Here is a 27,186-nt window from a genome sequence, read left to right as displayed (position 1 = left end):
GTGACTTACATGTTAAATGTTGCAATGGCGGTCATGTCCCACGTCTCCCTCTCTACTGCGCATGCTCTAAGAGGTCACGCAGGTGTTTGGCCTGAGCCTGATTAGACCCGGAAGATCACTGCTGGGTTAACCCACCGAAATGTGATGGAGCACTATTTGTTCAGCTCCAGCGAGCAGACTAAACGCGCGCGCGCGCGTGTGTGTGTGTGTCAGCTGCAGTTTAAGAGAAGTGAAGCCTGGAGGCTGAACTGTGCACTAATTAATTGATTGCATGTGTGTGAAGTTAGCAAGCATCGAGTCCGGCTAGAATGTAGATTTCAAGATAAAAGCATGTATTATATAGCTTTACTATTGGACAAACAGAATACATGTAATGTGTGGTGGTAAACATATACATGCATAAACTTACTATATATTATGCTGCTTCATCGGAGTTTAGCATTCAAAAAAGGTGCAATAATAATTTTAAATCAAATTAACTGAACTTTAGATTGTATAATATTACTTTCAGTGTTAATACAAACCACCAAATAATACATGAAATTATTCAAATGAAGCAATAATCCACATTGACTATTTTAGCCGCCGTTTATCACCATATCGACCTCGCTGCTGCAGAAATAGTTCACCACTCGAGCTTTTACTTTGAAAAAAAGCACACGCAGGAAGTCCCCTCCAGGAGGTCGGTGAAAGGTGTTTCCCTCGCAGTGATTCATCTTTGATTTATTCTACAAGTGTCCGCTGGAGATGAGCGCATCTCTGAGCCTCTGAAAGGATTTAATTTGTTTGTTTTTTGTGTCAAAAAGCGTAAATAACAAACACGTGGAGGATGCGTAGAGGCGACAGGTGGTCGTTGCTGACCCTGCAGACCTGCATCCTCCTGCTGCTGGTGCCTCGCATACAGTCTCAGCGCAGAGGTAAGAGGAAGTTGCTTTATTCACTTATTCTGCTCTTCTGTTGCACGTGTGTGAACCTCTAATAAATATTGCTGCAGCACTTTTATTTTTATACAGGAAAAGTATAGAAAAGGGGCCGAGAATACTTGTTAAAAATGCTGTAAAACAGCAAGTTTAGTATATTTTTAAGTAACTTGTTTGTTTTTTAATTGGCTCTATATCTAATCTCAGACAACATTCATGCTGTTCATGTTTAATTTAAATTCAGACATCATGGCATTATTATTATTGTTATTATTATTAGTGTCTCTGAGTAATGAGCTGCAGACACGTGATCTCCGAGCTGGAATGAGCCAGTGGTGGATGTGGATGTCTGGACTTGTCAGAGTTATGAATAGCTCGTCTCCTCTACTGTACCCGTCTATCGCTGCTGGGTGGTTTGTAAACGTGAAGGCCGTCACCTGCATTCATCAACTCCTCGTCACAATGACAAGTGCATGGTCGTTTCTCTTATTCGGAATTACATGGATTTGCATTTATTGTTTTGTATTTGCTGCATTTTTCCAGCCTGTTGTCAGGTTTTTTAATTATGTCTGTTTGCTTAAGCACCCTTTTGTACACAGACGACATGAGACACACACACACACACACACACACACACTCTCTCACACTCACACTCACACACACACACAATATGTCAAACAACCACAAAAAAGACACACAAAACCTCAAAAGAAATTCAGAATTATTACAGAGAGAGAGAGAGAAGCTTAATAGGAGGGAAACCACAGCCAGGTATCATTTGGCAATGAGGATGAAGCGCGTACCGACAACGAGCCCTGAAGAAAGGAAAATTTGAACAAAACGTGCCCACACACACACACACACACACACACACACACACACTGTGCTGACATTCAGGCATGCCCTCACATTCATGTAGAGACACATGCAGAAGCCCTCCGACAGACTTCACACAAGAATTCCGGCTTGTGCGTTGTTTGTATAGTTGATGTAAAAATCTGCTCTTAAGACACTAAAAGCTCTGCGTGGAGCAACGGATTCAGTTTCTTTCTCTTTTCTGACGTCTGGACGGCACAAAGATGAAGAAACTCATCCAGAACTGTTGAGTCCTTTTGCACTGATGTCCAAGAAGGATCGAGAGGAACCTTTTGCATTTGGACAAACAGATGAACTTGATTCAAAACGCATTGTTCTTTAAAACAACAGCTTTTATTTTGCATTCTTCATGAGTGTTGCACATTGACATTTTGAAAGGCCTTCTGGGAAATGTAAGAAACCAACAACGGACGTATAAGGATGCTCCTGTCACACATTGAGCGTCATTAACTTATAATTTATAGACTTTATAACGGTGTTGGAAGCACATTATCACGTCTTTGTTTTCTTTCTCTACGTTTTACCATAACTCCTCTCCAGATTTACTGTGTTCATGCAACTTGCAAAGCACTCAAGAAAAGTATGCTGCGACACAAGCACCCCTGGGTGCTCCGTGATACGTGACGCTATATTTTATTGAAGTGGATGACAAATGGTAATAAACGTTGTGTGAAATGAATATTCAGGATGTCTTTCTGCAAGACTATGCATGAAGTTGTAAAGCACTTTATTTGCCATCTCGGACATAAAGTAGTCTGATTACATGTTTAGGTTCTTTAAAGGCGTCTCTCAGAAGAACGTGTTGCATAGAAGGAAATGATCCATAAAACCAGCGCGTTGAGTACATTTTATAATTTAACACTTTTATTTATCAAGCACAAACATGATTAAATGGTTCCAGCTTCTCAAACAAGTAAACATCTGCAGCTCTAATCCTTTTACACCATTAAACATGTAATATTTTTGTGTTTGGGACCGTTGGTCGTACAAAATAACCAATTTTAAATACCTTTTATAGACTGAACGGTTACATTAAACGTCTTATTTCCTGCACGGCAGATGTTATGTTTCTTTAGATCAATAAAGGAGCTAAACATCTGTTATTTATGTAGAAATAAAGCAGATGATTACTTGAAGTGACTTATCAGTTGAACATCTAATTATGAGTAATTAAGCCACTGTCTGGCTCAGCTGCCTTTTTGGATATGATTTAACAATAGTGACATATCTTTGACTTTCAGTCAGTTGCCAGTTTAATACCTACATTTAGCCCAACATGCATATATTTATATTTCTTTTAAGTCAATTATCTTTTAACAGTTAGACATTTTGATTACAAAAAAGAAGCTTTTGCATCAATTTCATAGAAAATATAATTATATCTGCCTCTTCTTTTTGTGTGGTACAAGTCGTGTGAATAGAGACTTATCATTAAATATCTACATGAAACGTAGTCAAACTTTACTCAATGAGCACTAAGAACTTTAATGTGCGCCTCCATCTTTTCTGCATGCGTGCGTCTCCTCTTCAGCCCCGTAGGACGCAGCGAAGGGAACATCAAAGCTCCTTTGCAACAGTGTGTCGATTCCTTCCCTACGGAGGCCTTTTAAAAGCCCCGTGAAGGCAGCTGTGGGGGTTTTCTACCTGTGCGTGTGCACCACAGGATGTTTTCCCTTCCATCGCTCTGTGCAATCTGCCATCTCCACTGTGCGGTCAGACGCTGCTCTGCTTACTGGAGAATGCTTTTGTTTCTCCCAGCTGCAGAGAGAGCTGGAGGCTTTGATGGTGGAGACGATGGAGACGATGGTGACGATGGTTCACTTCTTCCACCTGCTCCTGCTCTTTAAGATCTAATCGATCAGATTAGAGTTCCTTTCAGGCCTGATTTCTAAATGCAGGAGCAAGGATCTGGCTTCTGGGTGGATCTTTTGGATTTGTGTCTCCTGAAACTGTAACAAGCAAGATATTTAATTTAAGCCTCTGTGTAAACATTGACTCCATGAAATCCCTGAAACGTGCTGCAACATCGTGGCTTTCCCTGATTCCAGTGAGGTCTTAAAAAAAAGACTTAAAACAACTGAGAAAACTGAGAATATTTAGAAATATCATTGTTTAAATGCACAGTGAAGCAACAATTCAGCGCCAGTTCAGGATTCCTTTTCATTTAGACTTAAACAAATAAAATACTAATAACTAATAGGGTCCTAATGAGCTTTAAAGAGTCATATTTTGTTGTTGCAGGTTCTTTTTAATGTGGAAAACAAAGTGAAGGAGCTCGTAAAAGTTGTTCAACCATTTAAAAATGAAGAATATGTGTAACCTTTTGTGATTCAAGCCACAGGTTTGTGCAGGCTGCAGAGAGCGTTTAGCGAAGGAGATCCACGTTAAGCCTGGAGCCAGTTTCACATAAAAGGCTTTAATTACCCTCGTTGTTGCACTTGAATGCACAAGCCATGATACCTTTGAGAAACAGAAGCTTCTTGGTCCACAGCAGACATTAATCGGCAGCTTTATTTAACCGGCTCAAGTTTCCCAAATCTCAACTGCTTATTTTAGAAGTGAAAACTGAGGTGCACAATATGAAGCAGCTATAGTCCAGTGAACGCTGCAGGGAGTGATTTGAAAACTACACGGAGGAACGTGAGAGGTCAAAATCCAGTTTTGAAGCCGCTTCGGTTTCTGTGTCGACGTCGTATTCGGGGGTAAAAGTTGAGCGGTTGGCTGTCTCCCCGTGAGCGTCAGCGGGGTCATGAGCAGGACGTGCCCTCCGGTACAGTATCCGGGCTGCAGGAATTTGAACTCACCTGCAGCACCGAGGCCTCAAGTTACCAGGCCCCTTGAATGTCACGCGTCTCTTCAGGCTCCTGCTGCAAACAAAAGCACCTCTGACGGCTGCGACCGAACACACTCTCTCCACTCACGTCAACGCAGGACTGAAATGACCTGTTTTCAATCGCGTTAGACAAACCCAGAATTGTGTATATTTTCCTCTCGCATTGAGAAGAAGCCACCGCTCTCACCTCCCCATTATTGTTCCCAACAAGCGTCCTCATTCAACGGACTCTGCACACAAGGAGTCGACTGTCTCGTCTTGGAGCTCCCGTGTTGCTCAGTGACTCGAGCATTGAGGGTGATTCAGGGCGCCGCCTCACGCCCTCTGGTCTGGAAATGCCCCGCTTTAGTCTGTGCCAAAAACCCACTTCCACATACCGTAGGGTGTACGGTTCGGTGGGGGCGTCACGGGTGTTGATTTATCTCCAGCGCTTCTGCCCAGATGGCCCATGGGGAACCCGTTGGCGTCCTCGGTTTTGAGGAATTTTAGTTATTTGACAACTGCGAAGCACTGATAGAAATCAGTGAGGAGAATCGGTGACGTTTCTAGGTTCGTTGATGTGATGTTTAAACCAAATTACACGCATGTTGGTACAGATTAGGTGCAGAGAGACTCATCAGGTAATCTCATTCGTGCTGGTTTCCTCTTTTTATTTTTGGGGCCTTTACGCTGCAATCGAAACGTATCATTTCCACTCAGAAGTTATTATGGGTATTTTCAGTCTAAGATTAAGTCTGCACGCTTATTCCAACTGTTTATAATTGTTTACAGTATAATAAGTAATCAGCGCAGGTCAGAAAGTGCTTCTGGTAAAAGAGATCAAAGAGTAAATAAAATGAGTGATCGGTAAAGCATTTAAAACCATTGATAAACATCTGGTAGATCTGACCCCTGGTAGGTCTGCTGCTGGTCCATGGAAGTCCTCAATTAGTTAATATATGTAGTTTTGCATTTGTTTCAGGGTCCATGCACTCATCTGACTATTTCATGAGTTCAATATCTGCAAAAAATACTGGCGAAAAAGTTCCAGAAAGCATGAGCTCCTTATTGTGCTCTTGTTTTCTAACGTGCATCCGAGTGTGTGAACTCGGTTAATTAGACATGTGCTGCCTCATCCTGGACCCTTCTGTTTCTCAGATGAAGGGTTGAGGGAGGCTTCAGGACCCGAAGAGGTTAAATAAGGAGAAGGAAGTTGAGCATGAACGCCTCTAAAAGTATGTCAACCTTTTTAAAGTTGGTGGTCTGTGCGATTTAATGGATGGAAATGCAACCATTCACTGTGAGATTACATCCTGGAGACTCTTCCTCCTCCTCCTCACAGTGTCGGACACATGCACTTAATCCCACACATGGAGATTTCTATTGAATTAAAACCCGCCCACTGAATGCAGAGGGATGTTTTTGCAGATTTAAGAACGCACACGTTTGTGACTAATAATTGCTCATAAGTTTTCTACTGTGACTTTAATATAACTAAAAAGCAGGCTAGCTTAGCTTAGCATAAAGACACAGGCTAGCCTGGCTCTGCCTTCCAGTGTCTCTATTAGCTCAAAACATCCTTCCTATTAAAGGAATCCGCATGTTGAGATGATGCACTTTTCTTCTAGGGGTTGCTGAAAGGCATTCTGGGAAGTTTAAGGACTCACAAACGGCAGACGAGCCTTGATGGGGAAAAAACAGTAAATGTCACAAACTGATGCTGTATAACCGTCCCACTGGGGCGGTAATGTGCAGCTGCACTGGACCGTGCGCGTGTGTGTGCGTGTGTGCGTGTGTGTGATACTCTCAATGGAAAGCGCCAAGTGTCTTCGTAAACTGACATCCACTGAGTCGCTGAAGCCGTGGTGTGTTTACTTACCCCACCGTGGCCCCCAAACACAGAGGGAGGGTTACCGTGCACGCGGGAGAGGCTGCAGGGCGTTTATGGCCGTTCATTGGATCAAGGGCAATGTGTTTTCGCTCAGTGGTGATTTGTAAAGTCCAGACATGCAACGTTTTAACTTGTTTGTGCTCTCGGGTTACATGAATAACCCCTTTTCCCTTTCAGAAATATCCTTTTTTTTTTTATAGGCGATATCATAATTTATCATGCTTCTGCATGTAAATCAATCTCATTGCGCAATCACAAAGCAGACAGGAAGTCTAGTTTCTCCCCAAACACACTCTCTGTAATTGCTTTTTGGTAATCACTGCAAGGCTGAGTGAGACGCATGAGCTCTTTTCTGGTTTTTCTTTTCCGTGCTCGCTGGTGCACAGTTTTTCATTTTCATGTCCTGTTTTGCGTATGAAAATGCTTCTCTCGTGCTGCGAAGGCTCATTGTTTTCAGATGTTTTAACAACGTCCACGTTTTAAATAAAAAAAGTAGAGCAGACAAGGATTTACAACTGGATCTTGTGTGGTTTTGTCCCCTCGCATGCAAACGACACCGTTCATTTACTCCTCCAGTGCAGATAATAATAATAAGATAATCGACTTAACTTTGCTTTAAGTATCCTTCTTAAAAGGTTTAACAAGTCAAGATTCACTTAATCGACCTGTTAAGAGGCTTTGAAGGAAAGCCGATCCCCCTGACTTGCATTATTTTTGCCTTTTTAGATTTCAGTGACAGCTGGCTTTCACACACTCGCTCCTCTTTTTCCTGCAGAATGAACTCTCATGCCGACGGCCGCGTAGCCGCGATGTGCACAAACTATCAGGATGCATTTTCCAAAAAAACCTTCAAATGTCACGCGGCGTGGGCGTGAGAGGTCCGAGGGCTGGAATGTGTAACAGCTGGATGTCCTAGCGTGGCAGATGAGGAGGGTATCTGGATGATGGGGCGCAGGGCTGTGTGAGGGGGGGGGTTGGTGGGGGCATCCCTCCCTCCCTCCCTCCCTGTATCGCCCATCTGTGAGAACCTAGAAGTGCTGCATTTTCCCCAGGATTTTGTCCGATGAGGCAATGGAGGCGGTTCCCCCGGGAGAGGAGCTCAACACATCCATCCAATCGGATACGCCCTCAGCTGCCATGTTTCATTCACGCTTCACACTCCTGCTGCTCTCTTTCCACCACGCCATATATAACAAAACACACTATACTGTTACACACAATGCCCCCCCCCCCCCCCCCCCCCCCCCCCAGCCAATGAATCAGACAGACATGACAGTTATTACTCAACTTGTCTCAGGTGGTTTTTAGTGTAAAGAGGAGTGAGAAGTCCAGATGATCTTCATCATTTTGAATATTTTCTACCTTGGTGACCTTTTTTTTTTCTTCTTTTTTTTTTAGATTAAGCTTGCAAACTCTTGTTGTACAGAAAATATTCTGCTAACTTTCCTGTTTCTTAAATACTTGCAGTTCATAATTTTGCTTTTGCACTCGATGCCCGTTGCCATACGCTTGGCACAGCGTGAGCTAAACCCATCTATTATGGCATATATATATATATATATATATATATATATATATATATATATATATATATATATATATATATATATATATATATATATATTTACGTAATACTTCCCTGAGGTTATTCCCGTGCACGGGAGTGTGTCGTAGTGGTAACGTGAACGCTTGCATGCTTTTTCTTTCTTCTCCGGGGCTGCAGAGAAGGTCTTAGGGGACCCGCTCATCAACTCAGAGGAGGAGTTGTAGTGCGATGGGGCAACTTTTGAGGAACCAATGACATCCATCATCAGTCAGCGAGCCTGCCTCCACACTTTGGGTCCCCCCCGCGCCCATGTAAGTGCTTTCTCGTGAGTTTGCATTTCGTGGGAGGGTCTCTGACAGTTAGCAGAGTTTGTCTTGGTTTCCCATTCAGTGGATGCTAAGCGGCCCTTGAACTGCTTGGATTTAACTGTTGACCGGCTGGCTAGCAGGTGGCGCTTTGGGAGACAAGTGAGAGGACAGTGTGGACTGGAGTGCTGCTGCACGCTCAGACACTCGGAGGACTGTTGCAGGAGCCGGCAGCATGTTGAGGACGTCGTCGCTTCTCCTGGTCCTCTGCGCCGGGAGCTTGGACGCCTGGTTTTGGTTACCGGCTCCAGAGGGCACCACCTTGGCGCCGGCGCTGACGATGCCGGCAGGAACGACTGGTGCCGCGTCCAAAGCCACGCTGACGAAGGAAGGCGAAGGAGAGGAGGAGGATGACAACTTATCCGGGGTTGGGGAGGAAATTGTCAACGTGGCGACCGGAACCCGTAAGTTTGTGGAGGCGTGGGACGCGACCCCGACCGCCTGGACTACTAACGGAGGCCTGACGGAGAAGGTGGAGAGCGCTAGCCCTGACACGACGGGTATGGCAAACTGGTTCAGAGAGGAGAGGGTAGGAAAGGGGTCTGGGTTCGGGGTAGAGGATGAGTCAGGATCTGATCTCGGGTCAGGATCTGATATTAGGTCAGATGTAGAAGGTGATAAAGTCCTGGCTCTTAACTTAACCAGGATTACAGTTGACCCGCTAACCCCCTCTGATAGTTACATCAATGGTTCCAACCAATCTTGTCTCCCGGTGCCCTCCGATTGGCCAATCTGCAACGGCAAACGCCCCAAATTGTTCACGCTGCCCAACTTTTTCAACCACACGTCTGTGGAGGAGGTGGGGGCGGTCCTACAGGAGTGGGCGTGGCTCGCCAGGGTGAGGTGTCACCACAGCGCAGAGTGGTTCCTCTGCCTCCTGCTGGCGCCCCGGTGCCCGCCGGCGCCCGCCGCGCCCCTGCACCTGCCCTGTCGCAGCTTCTGCCAGGTGCTGCAGGACAGCTGCTGGGCGTCTCTGGAGAACGGGCGCCTCCCGGTGGAGTGCCACCTGCTGCCCGAGAGAGCGTGCGCGTCCGTTAGTAACCTGAAAGGTAACCCCTCCGGGTTAGAATGTATCTCGTGATACATTTTGAATCCGATGTCACGTCACTTTTTTGTTTCAGTCTCTGTGTGCGTTTGGTTTTGGTAACACACCTGTCCGGGCACATGTTGGCTGTCGTGATTCACTTTAAACATGACTTTGCACGTTTTAATGCAATCGCAAATACTTCACATCAAAATGTTTGACATTTTTTAGCAACCTTGTGCACATTTCTTTCAACCTGCAGGGACTTGAGTTGGTGTTTATGATCAAACTCTATATAATCTCTAATGCACACATTGTTCCATTACCCACACTGTGAGATTCAGGTGTGTGATGCTAGCAGCAGCTAATGTAGCCTGAAGCCTTCTGCAGAGATGAGCAGCAGGCTGCAGAGATCTGATTGGCTCACATCTTTTTACCACCACACCCATATATATATATATATATATATATATATATATATATATATATATATATATATATATGTATATGTATATATATGTGTATATATATATATATATATATATACATATGTGTATATATATATATATATATACATATATGTATATATATGTATATATATATATATATATGTATGTATATATATATATATATATATATATATATATATATATATATATATATATATATATATATATATATATATATATATATATATATATATATATATATATATATATATATATATATATATATATATATATATATATATATATATATATATATATGCCTTGAAGGTGCCAAGAGTGTAAAGTACAATTAATCTGCAACGAATGCGTTAACACATGCAAAACCAGCGGTTGTTGTTGTTGTCGCCACTGTTTGTTTCTGCCGAGTTCACGTCACTGTCGCAGGCCGCATGCCACCTTCACACGAATGTCTCGTCAACTGCACAGCGCAGAAGCACCATCGTTGTGTCAGCGATGGACGGCAACGTTGCACGTTCTTTGTCTCCTTTTATTGATGTATTGAAATGCAACTTGTTATGTGATCACGTTCGTAAAAGTTTATTCTGGTTGCGAAACCCCAGTTAAAATAACTTTCTGCATTGAGTTAAAATTTAATTTATAGAACACACAGAAGCTTTTCCCCGAGTGCAAACCCTTAAGACAGGAAATGCTCCGGAGGCCCCCGTCCGGCCTTTCACTGGCGTCGTAAATCGTTCTGCGTGAACTTCACGACATGAAAACCATCTTCATCACGTGTTTTCCCACAGGGACATTTCATGTAAAGGTTCTGGGTTGAAGTGGCTAGATGGGTTAGTAGGGTTCTTGTTTGGATAACCTTTGAACTCAGACATAAACCATCCTGTTAAACACGGCGTTGAATGTTTTACTCACGTCTACACTGCTGTGTGTGGCGGAGAATTTAGTTATTCTCTGAATTATAATCACAAAATGTAAAGTGGCTTCTTGAATGGGCTCTTTTGACATGCAGAACAGGATATGAGACGTGGATGTTCTCGTCGTGGCGTTTTATTGGGTGGGAACTTCCAAACGCCTGCAAATGGACTCCACCACTCGTAAACCTCTCTCGCTTGGTTTTACAAGATGCATTAGTTCTGCATATGGCATGTAATTGTCTTCATGCTTGGTTGGTACTCCTTTCCCGTCCCGAGTTATCTACTCCATCACATTTCTGATCAGCTGGCGAGGAGAATTCTGTGTGGATTTAGGGGGCGAATGCCGGCGAGGCTTCTGGAGTCGCAAAGGGGAGGGGAGGGAGGAGGGAGAGACAGAGACAGAGACAATCGGGCCATCTGTGGTGCGGAGGATGGCATTTACGATTGGTGGGAAATCGGTCTGCCCCAGAAGAAAGAGTGTGACGGTTTGGGAGAAAGGCCGGCGGGGTAAGTAACAAGAGAGCCTTGTGACTGCGACGAGACCGGGCGGCTCGACGTCTCCGCCAGAGGTCAGAGGGCACGGCCCGTCGCCCACCCAGTCAAACCAGTAACACTCGATGGGTGGTACTCATTAGAAGATGAGCAGAGTGGGACAAAGTGGGACGGACACATTTTATGTGAGTGGTAATTACCCGCTCTTTAAGAAAAGCACTTTTTAAGCTACATAGTGGGCCAAGTTGCAATTATACAGCATTGATCCGAGTCCTTCCTGTTTTCCAGTTAGTGGTGAGCTGGTTTGCCATGGCGACGGCAACAGGAGCTTATTGGTCATCAGGAGTCGGCTCTGTATTCAAACATGGATTAAGGTTTTTCTAGGGAGCTGCGGAGGGCACAGCTGCCCATTAAAGTGTTAACGGATCCCACTCTGCTGATGTGGGAAGTCCAGTTGGTCCGGTCCCACGAGGGTAGACCTGCAGCTGATGGTTGAACCCACTGGTTTAACTGGCATGTTCGCGGAGACAAGGAGACACTCGGGACTTGAAGGCTAAACATTTGTGCTGCCTATCGTGTTTTAAGATAAATAATAAATACCTCGCAGCGTGTCATCAGACAATTAAATTATCTTTTTAGTGCAGTGCTTAATTTTTCCAAATAAGGACTGCGGCTCTCCGCTCTGACTGAGGCATGCTTTCATCATGGAGTTCTTTAAACCTTTTGCGTGCAACAGAAATAAATGATTTAATTATAGGTGAGGAACGAGAAGGTTTTCATTAAGTAAACTCATTTTATGTTGCAATGGGCCTCGATGTCCTCCTCCAAAAATAGCAACACCGCACTTTATCTGCTGCTTGCATTAATCAGATTTTCCTAAGAAATCTAAGTTAGTTGGTGCTTGCTATGAATTTAGACGACATCATTGCATATCAGGGTATGACTTCATCATATTGAATTGTCGCCCCGCTCGACCTGCACTGAACCCACATGGACGCTGGGTTCAAATCCCTGATGAACTGCTTTTTGGGGGCTAATTAAAAGAGACTCCACTGGATGCTAAGTCCGGTTCTGCTGCAGATTTTCAAAGCATTATTTGTGTTTTTAATGGTTCTCCAGGGAAGCGGTTTCCATTCCTAAACTTTTGGAGGAGTCCATCAGTACCCGTGAGGACTTTTCAGTTTTTAACTGACATGTTGTGTCCGTGCAGGCTTCTGGGATTCATCCCTCACGGTCCTCTTTCCCATGGACATCTGACACGCATTTCCTCTCCATCTGTCTGTCTGCTCCTCTCTTCCCTGGCAGCATATTTTCCTTCTTCACACGGTGAAACGTTGAATTCCTTCGGGGGTTAAATGTTGTAACGTACAGACGCGGCACTTCAGTAATCCCCCTGTAACAGAATACATGAGGTCATGCTTTAATTGCCCTTCAGACGAGCTGTGGATCATCTCTGCATGTTGAATTACCCAGAAAAATGGGCTAAAAAAAGCATAAATCGTCTCCTGTTGCATTTTGGTTCACATGAAAAACATAAATAAATTTAGAGACTGAGATTTGCAACTCTGATAACGGAATTCTGAAAGTGTGTAGTCCGGATAGTTTGCAGACGTTGTTCTTGCTCATGGGAGCTCTAACTGGCCTGTTTTAGTGGGAGCGCTGTGGTTGGACTGGAGAGCTTCCAGATGTGAGCGTGCACGTATGAAGTGAAACGAGATCCTGAGTTACACCGCTGCTGCAGAAGAGGAAGTTTCCTTAAAAAAAAAAAACTTTAATTCTACATAATATGACCAGCTGATTTCATGCAACAGCTGCAGCAGCAGCTGCGTCACGGAGATGAACCAATAGCAGGTGCCCTGAGTGGGAAGTTGACCACCCGCCGTGTGTCCTCCAATCGGATGAAATCCCACAGAATCCAGGCTGAGCTGGACGACTGCACATAACGCCGCCATTCATGTAACGAGTGTTTAGGATTCAAGTGGGCGAGTGCAGATGTGCACTTGGTTATGAGGAGATGAAGGTGACTTTAGTGGAAAGGTGTGCCAAAAACCTTGTTCACAGTAATAAAGACACTTCAACGCAAATGTAGGGTGGAAAGTCCTGAAATTTAAAAGAATGCAACGTTTGTTTTTATTTATTGTGTCTGAAACAGGAAATTAATCTGCAACAAGCTTTCAAAATCAATGAAATGTTGAAAAAAAATGGAATTTCCGGTTTCATTTTGTCGAACATAATCACACATTTTCTATATTTACATTTTTATTGTTCAGACAAAACCTGGGGATTAGTTATGGGCATTAAAAGACCACCAAATCTGTTCCAGTTATGCGTCTAATTCTCCTTTTTTTTTTTATGCCAAGAATTGTTTTCTTTTCTGTTTGCGTTACTGAAAGTGCGCCCCAACGTTATTCTTTGTTTATTTAGCAGGCAGCTGGTCTTTGTCCCCAGTCACAGCTTCCTTTTCATTCTTTAACTGAAAACTAAACTTAGCTGCATGTAATACTTTCACATCATTAATAAACCTTGGGGGGAAATCCCCCACGACCTCTGACCCTCGTTTTAATGCACACATTGTACATTTGGGTCCTCTTGTGAAATCTGTGATGACGGGGCCCGTCTCCCAAAACGCCTGCTTATTTATGAGAATATAATCTGTTGGTCTCTTGGGCGGTTTGACTCTATGGGAACCGAAACATCATTAATTCTCACCGTTGCATTAAAGTGGAATCCAGCATTAGTTAAACCGCCTCGTGGTTTTGGCAGTTTGACCCCAAAGGGTCGTCGCGCATCACTTCAGTCAGTGACTTATTTAAAGCCGTTTCCTCAACAGGAACATTTTTAACACTTTGTGACTTTTTAAAGCAGAAGAAATGTCATCGTATCTCCTGCAAGTCTACGAGATCTTCTCAAAGACGTTCGTCATCAGACATTTTTTACCTAATTTCCAAAGAACTTGCTGATCATTTCTGTGCTTTTGAACTGACCCTGTCTTTGGAACTTCAGGTGCACCTCGTAAACCCCAACTTCACAAGCTTCTTCTTTTTTTCAAAATGCATCTGATATTGACACTTTTTTTTTGCTGGCGGTTGAATTTCATGCAGTTCTTGTCTTTTAACTTTTTTTAAAGCATGTCTTTTGCCTCTCCCTGCAGAGGAGAGCGGCGTCTCTTTGCTCCAGCTCATCGGAGATCCCCCACCAGATGAGATCACCAGGTCCTACGGGCCGAGGGGGGAGACCGCCTACGTCTTCACCTCCGCGGCGGCGTCCGGCCAGCCGGCTCTGGCCCACGTGCCCAACCCTTTCCACCGCCACTTCTCCCTCCTCTTCCACGTCAAGCCCTCCACCCCCGCCGCCTCCGTGCTCTTCTCCATCACCGACGGGCCCCAGAGAATCATGTACATCGGCGTCAAGCTCGGCGCGGTGCGATCCGGCCGCCAGAGGGTGCAGTTCTTCTACACCGAGCCCGACTCCGAGGCGTCGTACGAGGCGGCCGCCTTCGAGGTGCCGAGCCTGGTGGGCACCTGGAGCCGCTTCTCGCTGTCGGTCTACGAAGAGCAGGTGACCTTCTACCAGGGCTGCGACTCCGAGCCGCAGGTGGTGAAGTTCGAGCGCTCGCCGGATCCCATGGAGCTCGACACCGGGGCGGGGATCTTCGTGGGGCAGGCGGGAGGAGCCGACACGGACAAGTTCCAGGTAATTATATAAGCCAGACGAAGGTACAGACAAGAGGGTTTGTGTCACACTTATTATTTATAAGCTGCATAATCATCTCACTTTAAATACAGAATACTATGAAAACCACTTTTATATGATACAACACACATTTGTACACACTTTTACAGACAATAAAATCGGCAGACACTTATTTTACACTTGAGGAGGAGAAGTCCATCTTCTGACCATAAACTCCAGGGTACCGGAGGAGGAAATGCTCAAGTGCTGAAGAGATGTTTGCTCATCACATTTGTGACCGAGATGAATGAAAACCAGCCACGAATCCTCCTCCGAAAAGCCACCCGGAGGAGTCGGTAATTCACTGTGTGCTAAAAGAGCAGGTGTGCGGGTGTGTTTTGAATGACCTCTTGGCCGAGGGTCAGATCCCTCCTTCAATATCTCCCTGTGGCTCCTCGGAGCAGGTCTGGGGCACACTAGGCGACAGGAAGGGCAGACTTAACGCCTCTCGTTCTTGTAAATATTTTACTTGACCCCTTCTCAACGTTTGATCTCTGACCTCTCAGCTTGCAGCCAGTCAGTGATCCGGGTGACGGGTCACATGCAGAGGAAATAGATTCATGATAAACACTTGTATTCTGGGCCAAAACCGATGCAAACTAAATACTTTTTAAGGGCACAAAGTGGTCCTGAAGTCCACCTTGACTCCAAACGTCTGCGTGTTGTCGGAGAGACGGAGTGAGAGCGTTCAGAGACAGCTGCCCTGAGTCATTACTCATGTTTTCCGTCTCTTTGCAGGTTTCAGAGGAAGCAAATGTTACAAACAATGAGTCACGAAGGAATAAAAAATGCGTTCGCCGTGTGTTTTTCAGGGCGAGATCGCCGATCTGAGGGTGGTGGGGAACCATCGGGCAGCTGAGCGCTTGTGTGACGACGAGGACGACACCGACGCTGTGAGTATTTAGTTAATTCATTCATTTAATTTAAAGCGTCTGAATGCTTTTTGTGTGTAACACACACACATGTCTCTCTGCAGGCTTCTGGAGACTTTGGCAGCGGAGACGGAGAGCGGAGACGCACAGTGAAGGTAGGTGTTACAGCGTGTGTTACAGCGTGTTTCAGTGTTACAGCGTGTTTCAGTGTTACAGCGTGTGTTACAGCGTGTGTTACAGCGTGTTTCAGTGTTACAGCGTGTGTTACAGCGTGTGTTACAGCGTGTGTTACAGCGTGTGTTACAGCGTGTGTTACAGCGTGTGTTACAGCGTGTTTCAGTGTTACAGCGTGTGTTACAGCGTGTGTTACAGCGTGTGTTACAGCGTGTGTTACAGCGTGTGTTACAGCGTGTGTTACAGCGTGTGTTACAGCGTGTTCCAGTGTTACAGCGTGTGTTACAGCGTGTGTTACAGCGTGTGTTACAGCGTGTGTTACAGCGTGTGTTACAGCGTGTGTTACAGCGTGTTTCAGTGTTGCAGAGTGTTGCAGTGTTACAGCGTGTGTTACAGCGTGTGTTACAGTGTTACAGCGTGTGTTACAGCGTGTGTTACAGCGTGTGTTACAGTGTTACAGCAGCACCAAAACATCCACAATATCTTCCTGTTGAAGTCTCATTAAACTGGTTGATGTGCTGCACATGTTTGCAGCTTTTGTCAGATTTAAAAAAAACATCAATCTTTTTTACTGTAATCATTCCAAAATCATGGATGAACTCTTATAACATGAGAAGTATTGCCCCGGTGCATGCTGGGAGGATTTCCAACACACCTACCTACATGCATGTGTCGTCACATGACGAGCACTCGTTTCAAAATAAGAGCGCTCGGTTATTCAAGATAACCAGCATCAACAAATCGATCATCAAACTGCTCAACCAACGATGATAATTATATTTATAATAAGATTATTACTGTGAAAATAATGTTGCATGCAATTTTTTTTGGGGGGTGTTTCAGAACTTGAGGTTCAAATGAATAAAATGCACTTGCAATAAAAACTTGTATGCGTGAAGACAGAGTTTTGTGTTTTTTAAATACTGTTTCAGAGCTTATGGGTAAAAAGGTGAATAGTTATGTTTAATATAAAGCTGTTTGGAGCTTTTGTGCGAAACAAATGAAAGACTTTAAGTTGCAGCTCGAGTTCTTATTTCAAATGTCAACATAATCTGTGTAAATTCCTAATAATGAGGCATTAAAGTCGGGGGGTTTCTGCTGTTCCTCCATTTTAAACTTCTGCATTGTGTTTCCAGACCACGTCTGCTCCCTTGCGGCCGGTACCTGAACCCCCTCTGATCTCCTCGGCCGGAACCAGAATCACACAATCAGGTAAAAAAAAGCTCTTCAATCACAGTCGGGGGGGAGTGAGATGGAAGTTTTAATCATACAGCCACCGCTGCCAACAAAACGTCTTGCAGACATCCACAAATATGCGCACGAGGCTAAGCTTGTCTGGACCTGAACGTGAGGGGGATTTCTTTTCTTTGTCCCGTCACCTCTATTCAAAAGCCTCGGTTTCTCCTGCAGGCCTCGTGCAGCCGGCACGGTTGAGTTTGTGCCGACTGTTAGATGCCAGGTGTCAGCGGCCTCAGAGGTAGGCCGCTGGGGGGCAAACGGATCCGGGCTCGCCTCGCAGAAGGGCAGCTTAAGATCAGGATTACGTAGGATGAGCGGCGGCTGTGGTTTCTCGTGTGTTATGTGAACATGTCGGTGGAGGCCTTCTTTACCATCTGCGGTTGATTCATCATGTTATTCTGCTTCCACTGGCCACATGTGTCCACCAGGTGGAGCCAGACGACTGAGAGAAAAACCCTTAAACTGTCTTTAAACTTTTAATTTTCTTACATTTTTTTTTGCACTTTCTAATTGTAGTAATTAATTAATTATTTCTCGTGAATATGTAATTTTGCATTTTCGTGGCGGTAGTGATGACGTTCGCTGTTTGACCTGATTTCCTGCGACATCCCATAATGCATTCTCTCTGCGCCTGACTACAATGTGATTTGTCCTCCAGGTGCCGGCGGAGCGAAAGGTGAGAAAGGTGACAGAGGAGAGAGGGGCTCAACGGGGGTCTCGGGCCCTACAGGGCCAAAGGGAGAGTCCGGTTCCTCCGGTTCCCCCTCTCAGGGTGGAGGAGGCGGGCAGAAGGTAGAAACGTCACTCTGTGCGCAGGAAATGTGAAATCAGCTGCCAATCACACACACACACACACACACACACACACACACACCTTAATGTTTGTGTTTTTCTCTATTGCAGGGAGAAAAAGGTACAAAGGTGCGTTAACTGTGTTTTTTCTTTTACTTTTTAAAACTGTAGTTTGATAAAGAACTGGAGCTCCTCAACATGTTCATCCTCTAACGTTGAGCATCCTGTTTGCCTCCCTCAGGGCAGCTCTGGCTTCGGATACTCCGGCAATAAAGGAGACCCCGGTGCTCAGGGGCCTCCCGGGCCCCCTGGTCCTGCCGGACCTACAGCGGACGTGGTTACGCTCAAGGACGGCTCTGTTGTGAACCAGGTGTCGGGGCCACCGGGGGCCGCGGGACCCGCAGGAGAAGATGGAGAACCTGTGAGTCCAGAACGTTGTTTCTTCCCCCCCCCCCCCCCCACAAATGTTCTGTTTTAATAAATGAAAGCCACTCACCGGTTGCTGGTTATCTTTTCAGGGCGATCCAGGAGAGGACGGGAAAGCCGTAAGCGTCTTTTTGTTTTAATAGCACAGATTCAGACGTTTCTGTTAAACTGAATTAGTTCTGTAACTCTGGTGGTTTGTGCCTCAGGGTCCCGCCGGACCACCAGGTGTACCAGGGAGTCCAGGAGCATCCGGTGCTCAAGGCCAGAAGGTTGTAGTGGGATGAGATGGATGCATTGTGCACAATTACTATATTATATAAGTTTATTAGATAAGATAAGATAAGATCCTTTATTAGTCCCTCAGTGGGGAAATTACAGGATTACAGAGTAATAATGTGTCATATTTCCAGGGTGAGGTCGGAGAGGGTCAACCAGGACCCAGAGGCCCCCCGGGTCCACCGGGACCTGCTGGATCCGGCACCGGGGACCGCCCAGTACGTCCACGCCTTAAACGCCTTTTAAAATCTTTCAGGATTAATTGATTCAAGACTTTTCACCACGTTTTTTTTAATCTGCTTCCGTAGACGTTCTTTGACATGGAGGGCTCGGGGTTCACGGACTCGGACAGAATCCGGGTACGTTGACGCTCGGTGGAACTAAAACGGGATTCTGAATTTTCCTTTGCGCAACATAATGAGTGTTTTTTTTTTTTTTGTTATCAGGGGGGCCGTGGTCTCCCGGGTCTCCCGGGGCCTCCTGGCCCTCCCGGGGTTTCGGTGGCACTGGGTCCCAACGGTCCGGTCACTTTCGGACCTCCTGGACCACCTGGACAGGATGGAGTCCCCGGTCTCCCGGTGAGTTCACATGGTCCACTTTTCACTGTGCGATGGAGAGATGAAATGACGAGTGTTTCAATGGATTTAGATGATTGAACATTAATCCACAACTTTTTAAATAATAATCGGTTGTTTATCTTTCTTTTTTTTTTTTTATAAAAAAAATGCCCAAAAGAATGGATGAATCCAGTTTCTCAATATGAATATTTTCAGATGTTTGGGGAACTTGTGATAATAAATAATGCTATTGATGGGCCATTAACCACTGATTGTGTGCTGTTCCAGGGTCCTCCTGGTCCTCCTGGTAGACTAGGTCAACCGGGATCCGGAGAAAAGGTGCGAAAGTACAGATCGACTTCAACTGCTGAATATTTCTCCCAGATTTTCACAATAAAACATTAATTTTTTTCTCGTTTCCCCCTCCAGGGTGAAAGCGGTGAGCTTGGTCTCCCGGGAGCAGCTGGAGAAAAGGTTTATTTTTTAATTTTTTATACCCAACAGTTTTAAATCTTCACGACTTGAAATGCACAAATGCAAACTGTGTGGCGGGTGCTTCAGATAGATCGTGTCCTCCATCTTTGTTACCTTCCTCCAGCAAACCGAACAAGACTCCAACTTTTTCACCGGGCTGTTTTCTTACTTTGCTCCATCCTCTACGGTGTGTAATGGGTACAGGTACTGGGGGGTCTCTGCTCTGGTGGTTTCCTTCCTCCTAAACCTTTATTCGGCCTCCGCTTCACCACTTATGTCCACTCTCTCTCTGAAACTTTCTCTCTTCTCACCGTTTCTGTTTCTTTGCACACGTCTCTTTGCATGTCCTCTTATTCCTCACTTTGCATTTTAAAGTCTCTTGAACTGCTGATAACGAGAGTCGAACTGTCCTCCCTCACCTCAGGGTGCTCAGGGTGACCTCGGACTGCCAGGTGCCTCAGGGCAGGGTGGGCTGGCGGGGCTTCCAGGTCCCATGGGACCAGTTGGACCCTCGGGACCCCCCGGGCCACCAGGCCCGCCGTCCCGCTTTGGTCATGTGAGTAGAGGTGCATGCACAAATGAGAGAAATAATATGTGATGCAACTCTGACTGAGACCCTCTCCTCCTCGACTCCTTGCAGGTGAACCAGGATGGATACGAGACCATCAATGGCTCGCCCGGACTCAGTGGCCCACCTGGACCTCAGGTACCCCCCTCACCCAGACGTTAACCCTTCTCTCTGCAGAAGACCCTCTGCCTCATGTTTCTGTGTGTTCTGTCTTGCAGGGCCCGCCGGGTATCGCAGGTCTACCTGTGAGTACGCCACACATGTTGTTGTTGTTGTTGTTGTTATTTATGGAGGGGTATTATTGCTATTAGAAATGTTTAATCTTGATTTCCAGGGTCGGCCGGGTTTGCCAGGGAACCATGGAGACAAAGGATCAGAGGGATCCAGTGGATCTCCTGGGATTCCAGGTCTCGACGGGTTCACCGGAAAGCCGGTATGAGGCCAGATGAATTCTGGGATTTGTGGTTTTTGCCACCATATTACAGACTATAAAACACTATATAATAAACTCTTTTTTTATTTCTTTTTATGGCACTAATAATGTTAATATTTTTAGGGTGAGAAGGGAGCCGCAGGACAGAGAGGAGAGCCGGTGAGTCGTGCGCAAAATATTTATTACAACATGGCAGGAGGTTAAACGATTAATACTTATTAATACTAACGATTAGCAGGTATAATCTTCTCCACGTTTGGCTTCTTACTTTAGTCCAAGTGCTTTTTTTCCCTTCTATTTTCTCAATACATCAACGTCAATCTGCTCTTCTTTTTTTTTGTGGCAGGGTCTGCCGGGGCGAGATGGAGCGCTACCTGGACCTCCAGGGCCTCCCGGTCCTCCAGGACAAGTCACCTACCAGACCAGCGATGTGAGTCGGAGGTCCATAACATATGAAGAATGAATGTAACCCACTGAACCCCTCGTTAACGTTTGAGCTACTCATATTCACTAACGGTCACCGCCTGCCTCGTGTTCACCGCCTCACTAACGGACCTAACTTTGTCTTGCTGTAGTATAATGACGTGTATTGGAGCGAAGGGTCACAGGTGAGTTGTTCCCTAACTGACCTCAGCAGATGGAACTAAACCAACAAGTTATCATCATCATGTATTCTCTCTCTTCACGCCGTCTCTCTCTCTCTTCTCCAGGAAGGGAACGGTGTTGCGGGTCGAGCAGGATTCCCGGTACGCATCGTTTTCGCACCGATTTTTTTTACTGGATTTTGACAAACTGGACGATTGTCAAGATGTATTTATGTGTGTGTGTGTGTGTGTTTTTTATTTAGGGGCCCTCTGGACCAAAAGGAGACAAGGGAGACTCGGGTACTCCAGGATATGCACCTAAAGTAAGATAATCCAGAGTTTGAGTTAATTAAATACAACCTGCTAAAAGACGCAAAATGACCACAATGAGACTCAAAAAGAGCACATAAAAGACTCATCATGACCTCAAATTAATTAGGTTAATAATTCGGTATGAACATCATTTTGTCAATTTAAATAACATAAATAAATAAATATATGTAATATATGTGCAAGAAAAACATATTTAAAACTATGCCGATATCTTGCCTTTCAAAGTAAAAGCGGCACATTTGTTGTTGTGTTTTGAGTTCCATGTGTGGTTCCGTTCAGGGCGAGAAAGGAGAACCTGGTCTCATCATGGGGGCCGATGGGAGACCACAGTACCTCGGAGGTCTGGCGGGACGGCCGGTAAAAACCTTTGTGCATGACCCAGGAATTTAAGTGATTAACTACCCAAAATACCGGTGTTCACAGTGTGTTGTTTTACAGGGCGACGGAGGCCCCCCTGGACCTGAGGGCCCTACAGTGCGTACCATATTATTATTTACCACATTTTGAGTAACTACCCCGCATGACATCAGTATAATATAACCTGCGTCTTTTTTTTCTTCTTCTCCAGGGTCCTTACGGCCCTTCAGGACCGAAGGGAGAGATCGGGATACCGGGTCGACCCGTGAGTAGATGCAATGGTACGAACGAGTCCACAAAGTGTGTTTCACTCGTATTTAACACAGAGGGTTCAATCGTAGGGTCGGCCGGGGCTGAACGGCGCCAGAGGAGACAAGGGAGACTCGGGCTCTGTATATGGATCTGGTCACGCTGTGAGTGTCGCACATTAGTCGTCTTTTAAAAAGTTTAATTTCAGTCCCATTTACTTAATATTTGATCAATATTGTGTTGCGCCCCAGGGTGCTCCGGGTCCACCGGGCCCCCCTGGACCTCCAGGACCTTCTCTTCACACAGACAGAATCAGAGTGAGGATTCATTAAATTTATTGGTTCATAAATGTTCATATATTAAAACTAATACTTTAAACGTTGCTGCTTACATGTGAGAGCGATCATCTCTTTTATTTCAGGGCTATGAGGACAGCTCCAGGTATTATCCAGGTAAGCTCCCTTCATAAAGGAACAGTTTGACAGGTATTGATGCCACCTTGCATTAATATTCCTCTCGTTCGTAGCCGTTAAAGGAGACAAAGGCGATCGAGGACCACCGGGGGCGCTAGAGATTACAGGTAGCTCCTCTTCAGTAGAAGAAGCCGAAAGGTAAATGTTTTTTAGACCGATTTCAAAGCACGGCCTTTTTGTTTGTGCTCCAGGTGCCGGATCCACCGTGGACCTCCACACCTTGAGGGTGAGCCTCCACTTTGAAGGTTATGGTTCACACTCTGTTGGCATCAGGACGTTTTTTTTTTATTGATGTTTTGGATGTTTCTGCATGCAGAATGAGCTGAAAGGTGAAACGGGCGATCCGGGCTTCAAAGGAGAGAAAGGAGAACCGAGTGGAGGGTACTACCACTACGGAGGCAGCGGGGGTCCCGCAGTGCCCGGACCTCCCGTAAGAAACCACCGTCAGAAACGTGGAGCTTTCTGCTTTCTGCTCAGAGAAGTCCAAATCTAAACACTTTTCTGTCCTTCTCCTTCAGGGCCCGAGAGGAGAATCCATCGTCGGCCCACCGGGCCCTCAGGGGCCAACGGGTCAACCAGGAAGAGGCTACGATGGGCAAGCTGGACCCCCGGGGCCGCCCGGACCTCCAGGAGCATCTGTAACTGGATCTCACAGGGGCTCACAGAGTAAGTCATGAACTCATCAACCAATCGCATGTGTGGAACAGACATATTCATACTCACGGAGGCTCTGAAAGACCGTGACGAGCTTCTGTTCATACCTTTGAAAATAAAAGCCCTGGACATGTATGCCGCGTAACTGTTTACCAGAGGGGGACTCAAGTTCCCTCAGAACAGGGTCCTGGCTGGTCCTCTGCCTGCCCAAACCTATTCAAACCTTTTATTTAAAAGGTGTCACAACTTCTGCAAATATTGGAGTATTTTGCCTTTTTTATGTTTCTTTTAAAATTAATCCTTAAGTCTGATTACTGTCCTCCTCTTTTTGATTGACAGCCATCAATATTCCTGGACCACCGGGACCCCCTGGAGTGCCCGGACTACCTGGATACTCCTCAGGGGTGAGAAAACATCAGATTCGTTTGATTTATTTCCTCAATATCGAACAATATGTCATTAAAAGTACAATAGAAACCCTGGTTGACGAAGTGTTTCTGTGTTCAGGTGACGGTGTTGAGGTCTTATGACACCATGACAGCCACGGCTAGAAGACAGCCCGAGGGCTCTCTGGTCTACATCATAGAACAGACGGATCTCTACATACGGGTCCGAGACGGAATCCGTCAAGTCCAGGTAAAAAAAGAAACATTTAAAATCAGCTAGAGGGACTTAAAAATGCTTCCCATGTATATTTATGGAGTCTTTTATGTTTTCAGCTCGGGAGCTACATTGCTTTGCCCGGCCAGGACGTGAGTGTCCTTCTTCCTTGTTCCTCTTCTTCATCTTCTTCATATATAATGCGTGTTGTTGTATTTGATGTGAGGCTCTTGGTCTTCAGAGTAATGAGGTAGCGGCTGTGCAGCCCCCACCGGTCGTCCCCTATTCCCCGGACCACCACTCCAACACCGCCGCACACGACTCCCAGAGGCCACCTGAGAGTCCGGTCCACGGCGACTCTGGGCATCGGTCACACCCGGACCCGCATCACCCTGACCCGCATCACCCTGACCCCAGATACCCAACCCACTCTGATCCCCGATACCCAACCCACTCTGATCCACGATACCCAACCCACTCTGATCCCCAAAACCCAACCCACTCTGATCCCCAAAACCCAACCCACTCTGATCCCCGATACCCAACCCACTCTGATCCCCGAAACCCAACCCACTCTGATCCCCAAAACCCAACCCACTCTGATCCCCGATACCCAACCCACTCTGATCCCCGAAACCCAACCCACTCTGATCCCCAAAACCCAACCCACTCTGATCCCCGATACCCAACCCACTCTGATCCCCGAAACCCAACCCACTCTGATCCCCAAAACCCAACCCACTCTGATCCCCGAAACCCAACCCACTCTGATCCCCGAAACCAACCTGACACGCAATACCAGCCGGATCCGCGGTTCCCAGCTCCAACAGATCCCAGGTTTCCCAGTTACTCGGACCGGATAAATCACCCAGATGGGAGGTTTCCTGGGAATCCGGCCCAGGAACGTCCTGCCTACCCAGAGACTCGTCACCCGGTCACTCCCCAGAGAAGACCACCTCCTCATGTGCCCCAGTCTCCGGTCCACCATCATACCTCAGGTCCAGGGGTAAGAGAGGACCAGTACATCTTCTGCTCCAGGTCTTTACTGTAAAATGGACTATTACAATTCATCACGTTGGTGTTCCCACAGCTCCACCTCATCGCCCTGAACAGCCCTCAGACTGGCTCCATGCGGGGCATCCGTGGTGCAGACTTCCTGTGCTTCACTCAGGCTCAGGCCATCGGCATGAAGGGGACCTTCAGGGCCTTCCTGTCTGCCAGACTCCAGGATCTGCACAGCATCGTCCGCAAGGCCGACAGGGACCGTATGCCAATAGTCAACCTGAAGGTGCTAATGTGACCATTCAAAGGAATAGATTAAAGTGAATGTGAACCAGCAGCTGGTTAGCTTAGCTTAGCACAAATACTGTAAATAAGGGGAAACAGCTAGCCTAATTGTCTCATCTTTGTCAGGACGAGGTTCTGTTCGACAGCTGGGACGGTGTGTTCAATGACGGCCGATTGAAGGACAACGTGCCGATCTACTCCTTCGACGGCAAAGACGTCCTCAACGACGGCACATGGTGAGCCGCAGGAGTTACGAACATGTCACGCAACCCTTTTAAACTAATAAAATCACAAAAGCAGGTCGTTCAAAAGTCACCAAAACCTTTTCCTCTTCAATCCCAAAGGCCAGAGAAGATGCTGTGGCACGGGTCAACCGGCGCCGGGCGGGGCCACGCCGAAGACTTGTGCGAGATGTGGCGCGTGGGCAACCAGGCGGTCACCGGCATGGCGTCGTCGCTGCAGAGCGGCAGTCTGCTGCAGCAGAGCGCCGGCAGCTGCTCCAGCTCCTACGTCGTGCTGTGCATCGAGAACAGCTACGCCGGCCAGGCCAAGAGATAGACACACACACACACACACACACACACACACTTTTCTATTGTAAATAAGTGTTTTGTTATAAATGAATAGCCCCTCTTATATGGTGCTAGACAGGATTTCCCCACTTATTGGACCTAAGTTAATCTCAGGTGACGCCCAGTAACGCTCGCTCCGGCGGCCATATTTGTTGTCTGTGACTAGTTCAGTTATTTGTTTGTGACTTTGTCAGCTAGCGGTCGCTATAACGTTGATTTTATAAATACTAAAATGAGCGTGCTCGGTGCTCGTAAGAGATTTAGAAACGACGTCCTGATTTCCCTGGATAATTAACAGAACACAGACTGATTTCATGGGGACTATCTTCTTCGTAGAAAGTAGTTCCACAAGTGTTTACAGTTAGAAAGTAACTGTTTGGCCCTTTTCGTGTATGAATTGCCACAGAGCCATATGTCCTAAAGTAAGTTTATCTCAGAGAGGGATATACCACTGTGATCACAAAGAACTCAACCAAATATTAACATTTACAACTTTACACACAAGTATTTGTCGGTGCTGGAGTTAAAAAGTAAAAAGTACTTCGGTGCAGTCATCAACACATTTTAGCGTCCAAGAGCAACATAAACGCAAGTTATTGTATATGAAATGTTTTCTTTTTAACATTATCTGTAACCCTTAGCACTGGCGTAATAGCCTTTTTTTATTATTATTCTTGCAACTGTCTTACTTGGGAAGATGTTTTTTTCAAATCTTGTTTTTCGGCAGTAACAAATGGATATTTATTTTTTATAAACCGCGCTTCTAGTATAATGTGATTGAAGAATTACAACATTTTCCAAATGCATCCAGCAGATGTGCGACGCCGACACACAGACGTGTAACGCTTACGTGCACAAACCTTGTATCAGACACGTTTATGTACAGATATATCTAGATTCAGACATAAATGTGCGTCTCTGCACTGTTGCTTTTTATTTGTTCTGCAGTAAATGCACTGCAGCTGGATCACGAACACTGTGGATAAACATCAGACTTCATCATTCATACGTGGAGAATAGAGATGTTTTCATGTGCCATAAAGATTTGTATTTTCTGTTGTGTTTTTTTTCCTTGTGTGAGCAACATTTTGAATTCTCAATGAATAAACCTGTGTGGAAAGTGTTTATTGTGTCACGATGCCTGCTTTTAGCTGTTCCTCCTGAGTGAAAGACGCAATATATCAGAATATCATGCAACCTGTTGTATAGATATCTTTAATGTATATT

The 27,186-nt window shown here is 45.8% G+C and overlaps 1 protein-coding gene across 1 annotated transcript; it reads left to right on the top strand.

Annotated features, from left to right (window-relative positions):
* Positions 1-829: 829 nt before the first annotated feature.
* Positions 830-27,076, top strand: LOC117746656 (collagen alpha-1(XVIII) chain-like). The gene is made up of 41 exons (XM_034555927.1): positions 830-917; positions 14,459-15,000; positions 15,852-15,932; positions 16,016-16,066; positions 17,222-17,297; positions 17,983-18,116; positions 18,228-18,245; positions 18,358-18,537; positions 18,635-18,661; positions 18,749-18,811; positions 18,953-19,036; positions 19,127-19,177; positions 19,265-19,396; positions 19,664-19,714; positions 19,805-19,849; positions 20,274-20,405; positions 20,490-20,555; positions 20,636-20,662; positions 20,752-20,850; positions 20,974-21,009; positions 21,197-21,280; positions 21,426-21,458; positions 21,561-21,596; positions 21,698-21,757; positions 22,047-22,124; positions 22,206-22,241; positions 22,336-22,389; positions 22,466-22,537; positions 22,625-22,690; positions 22,795-22,825; positions 22,900-22,953; positions 23,038-23,072; positions 23,163-23,276; positions 23,365-23,512; positions 23,840-23,904; positions 24,008-24,136; positions 24,220-24,252; positions 24,342-25,106; positions 25,191-25,388; positions 25,514-25,623; positions 25,732-27,076. Exons 1-41 carry the CDS (start codon positions 830-832, stop codon positions 25,943-25,945), a joined length of 4,398 nt encoding a protein of 1,465 aa, XP_034411818.1. The 3' UTR covers positions 25,946-27,076.
* Positions 27,077-27,186: the final 110 nt, after the last annotated feature.

This window comes from Cyclopterus lumpus, chromosome 2 (genome assembly GCF_009769545.1).
Source record: "Cyclopterus lumpus isolate fCycLum1 chromosome 2, fCycLum1.pri, whole genome shotgun sequence".
Taxonomy (NCBI): Eukaryota; Metazoa; Chordata; class Actinopteri; order Perciformes; family Cyclopteridae; genus Cyclopterus; species Cyclopterus lumpus.
Note: the sequence above shows the minus strand (reverse complement) of the source record. Positions and strands in the feature narration are given on the sequence as shown.

Bases quoted from the DNA above. Each gene is read 5' to 3' on its own strand.
- LOC117746656 (XM_034555927.1), top strand. From the start codon at position 830: ATGCGTAGAGGCGACAGGTGGTCGTTGCTGACCCTGCAGACCTGCATC. The intron at 25,107-25,190 runs GTAAGAGAGGAC...GTGTTCCCACAG, and splicing joins ATCATACCTCAGGTCCAGGG to CTCCACCTCATCGCCCTGAA. The intron at 25,624-25,731 runs GTGAGCCGCAGG...TCAATCCCAAAG, and splicing joins GTCCTCAACGACGGCACATG to GCCAGAGAAGATGCTGTGGC.